The 3,582-nt window shown below is 45.5% G+C and overlaps 1 protein-coding gene across 1 annotated transcript; it reads right to left on the bottom strand.

The window, feature by feature from the left end:
* Positions 1 to 259: 259 nt before the first annotated feature.
* PFICI_15412 (uncharacterized protein) lies at positions 260 to 2,530 on the bottom strand (the record flags this gene model as incomplete). The annotated part of the gene is made up of 3 exons (XM_007843993.1): positions 260 to 852; positions 907 to 1,663; positions 1,715 to 2,530. 3 exons carry the CDS (start codon positions 2,528 to 2,530, stop codon positions 260 to 262), a joined length of 2,166 nt encoding a protein of 721 aa, XP_007842184.1.
* Positions 2,531 to 3,582: the final 1,052 nt, after the last annotated feature.

The raw sequence follows: 3,582 nt of genomic DNA, 5'->3' as shown, positions 1-3,582 counted from the left end.
AGTCAGCAAACCCATGGGTGGGTTTTGATTTTCTTAGCCCAACCCAAAAACCCATATGGGTTGCCAAGTAACCCACAAAAGCAAAAAAATGTTATTTGTCATCATACATTAAATTATGCGGTAATTTTTCAGATCTTCTTGTATTCATTTGGTTTGGCCCCAATATAGATTTGGATGAGGATAACTACAAATCTCGAAACTCTCTCTGCCTGAATTAAAATAACATTATAACATTTGCTCTTCTATCTAATTTTCGAGTCTAGTATATTTCATATCCTTCTAATCTGCTGGATGGCATTGTAACCCTTCCTGATGATCGCTTTTGGGATCTCTCACTGAGTTGAATAATAGGAGTCGGGAGTTGAGGAAGTTCAACATCTTCCTCCGGCTCTTCAGGAATATTCATTAGTATCCCACCCATCCTAGAAGTCTCTGGCTCACTCTCGACCTCACTCTCTTCGTCTATTTCTATAGCCTGGGGGTTGTCCTCTTCCGCCGCATCCTCTTCACAATCACTGATGGGGTCGAACTCATCCTCTGTTGCTTTAAGAGCAGATTCCACTTCACGTGTCACTTGATTGTCTTCCTCTGCTAGTATATTTCCACGGTAGCTGAACTGCTTATTATCCAAAGTAAACTTCTGAGAACACATAAACATCATCAGGTCTTGAATTGTCTTTTCGTTGAGAGAGCCACGGCGATAGTGGCAGATGTCTCTAGCGCTGTTGAAGAGTCGTTCAACCCCCGCGCCAGTGGCTGGCACAGATAGTAAATCGCGTGCAAGACGGGAGAGGACAGGATAGTCATGTTCATGATCTTTCCAGTAAGCTCTTGGCGGGAGCGGAACAATCCCTGTATTATGTCAATTTCTAGATGAAGAGAAAAGAAACCAGGAAAGTTTCCCACCTTCTTGAAGATATCGGTCCACCTCGTCCTGTTGGTCTCCGCTGCTGGGCAAAGAGCTGCTTGACGGTCCAAGCAGCATGTCTAACTCCGATACTTGCTGCGGGGCATGATACCTTGTAGGACAGAAGGACAAATCAGGAATCTGCTGTTGGTATTGAAGAAAGCCCTTCCTTAGGTATCCCTGATAGTGCCGTGAGGTCTCACTATGGCATTTAGAGTATTCCGTGTCACCAAAAGCCGAGAGTTTGTATTGGGGTGCGAGCATTGTCCCTGTGGCATACAGGAATCCATGATCGCGGTATGTTTTGTCATAATAGTCTCTTAGCTTTTGTTTTGCCGCGAGTAAAGCATCATACATCGCCCTCTTCCATGGCATCTTCTTCTTGTTCAAACTCTGGGTTGACTTCTTAATATGTTCCAGGAGCTTCCTATATACAAGGAAGACGCTATGGATTGTTATATCCTTTGTTTTCATGAGGGCCATTGTGAACTGAAAGAACGGCTTTGTGAGTTGGAGAAGATAGTCGATCTGCCGCCACTCAACATCACTGATTTTGAACTGTGTGTAGTCGTGATCACTGCAATATCTGTCAAAACAAATCCGCAGTTTCCGCGCCCGTCGAAGCATTAAAAATGTAGAATTCCAGCGTGTCTGAACATCCTGGATCGGGAAAAGCCGCTCATGGACAGGCTGAAGGGAGGTAAATGCATCCCGTCGTTGAGGACTAGCATTCACGAACACTGCGAGCGACCGGATCTAGGTAGAAAGATTCAACGCGGCTCATTAATCAGTAATAGAGGGTCAAACCTTCGCAAGTGTATGGGCAACATCACCACATTCCACTGAGTCCCGCAGAAAACTAACTTGAGAGTCTGACCATGATATTCCCACTTCCTCATTTCTAGGTGCTGCCCTGATATGTCCCAAAAGCTGCTTGAGACAAAGCTGGATGACATGGGCCATGCAAGGAACACGAACGATAGAGTCTCGAGAGCTAATGGCGCCAGTAGAAAGCAACACATCCTGCAGCCCTCGAATCAAAGTATCATTGTTGGTTGCGTTATCTGTGGTCACGGTAAATATTCGATTCAAAAGGTTTCGTTCCTTTAATAGCTGAAGTAACACGTCACTCAGATTAGTCCCTGAGTGAGGGCCATGCAGAGGTTCAAAGCCGAGAAGAAGCTCGCGGTAGTTCCACCCGCTATCAATAAAATATGCTGTTATCGCCATGAATGCCTGTTGGAACGGGCTGGTCCAGCAGTCCAAGGCAAGTGATACCTTGGCATCCTCTGGCAAGTCCTTCAATTGAGACATATGTTGTTCAATCACAGCATCACGCAATCGTCGACGGAGTGTTTTTGCAGATGGGAGCTCCAAGCGGGGGGATCCAGAATGGACCAGATTTAGCAATTGCTGGAATGCAACATCTTCCACCACCTGAAAAGGCAGGCGCAGGCCAGTAATGGTTTTTAAGAGCTGCTCCTCCAGCTGTTCTTTCGTAAACGGAGACCCAGTTGTCACAGTTGCCACTGAAGCCGTTTGGATTGAATCCTGGATAAGGGTTTGCTGGGTTGCCCTTTTCTTGCCTTTTTGGCAGCTGCTTGATTTCTGGTGCCTTCCCATGGCGCTAGTGCCGTTGGATTTGTGGTGTGGGTGGTCCAGCAAAGTCAAACAAGACTGACATACCACCTTAGGTCTACCTGTATGTATCTCTGCCACCTGGTGAAAGTGATTCCAGACCTCAGCTGAGCGTGTCCCGATCGACCATTTGATTCTCGACCTTCCACCTCCATTCAACTGTCGCCCATACTCAGTGTGCAACCACCAGGAGAAGAAATCATCTTCATAGGCCGCGTCATATAAGACCCAATTCCTTTTACGGCCGGGGCCAATACGCTTCAAGATTGTCGGAGGATCTCCCAGAGGGAAATAGGGTCTAGTAAAAGGCTTTACCATAGGTTAGCTAGCATTCAATACTAATAGCATGACTATTATCAAAACATACTGACGAGCGGAAGTCTGACTCGAGAATTGGATCTGATGATGGCTCAATTGATTGCAGAGGGCTGAATGAATGAGGCATTAACCTTGATGAGCTTGAACTAGACGAAGCCATAGTGGCGATTGAGATAACCCAGAGGATGTGAATGGCGAAACATCATCAAAGTGGCTGATGGGTAGTTTATTACAGCTGCTGGTGTTCATTTTTCTTTTGCTTTTGCGGTTTTAGACATGTCCATTTTTTGCGCGTCAGACCGCGTCGCCGCGCGAATGGGTACCCAAAACCCGTTCGGACCCAAAAACCCATGAGAACCCATGAGAACCTGAATGCAATTATGAAGGGAAAGGGGGCATTAAAAAGGTGTATTTTTGGTATATATTTAGATGGGAGGTATAGGTGGCCGTTAGCATTATGTAAACACTTTTGATCATAGCATTGACCAGGAGTTCGGTCGGTTTATAGAGTACAGAGGTAATACGCATGAAGTGAGAGGTTAAGCATATATATATTTCGACAAAGTTTGTTGCCATTCTTGAGCAGGAAATATGTTACAATGTTAAATTACCGAAAATTAATCAATGACTAATCCGATTTATGCAAAAATTATGCTAACTTTGGGTATTTTGGGTAACCCACGGGTACCCGCCAAGAACCCACGGGCGGGTTTGAGACA

The sequence above is a fragment of the Pestalotiopsis fici genome (assembly GCF_000516985.1).
Source record: "Pestalotiopsis fici W106-1 unplaced genomic scaffold PFICI_Scf_32, whole genome shotgun sequence".
NCBI lineage: Eukaryota > Fungi > Ascomycota > Sordariomycetes > Amphisphaeriales > Sporocadaceae > Pestalotiopsis > Pestalotiopsis fici.
Note: the sequence above shows the minus strand (reverse complement) of the source record. Positions and strands in the feature narration are given on the sequence as shown.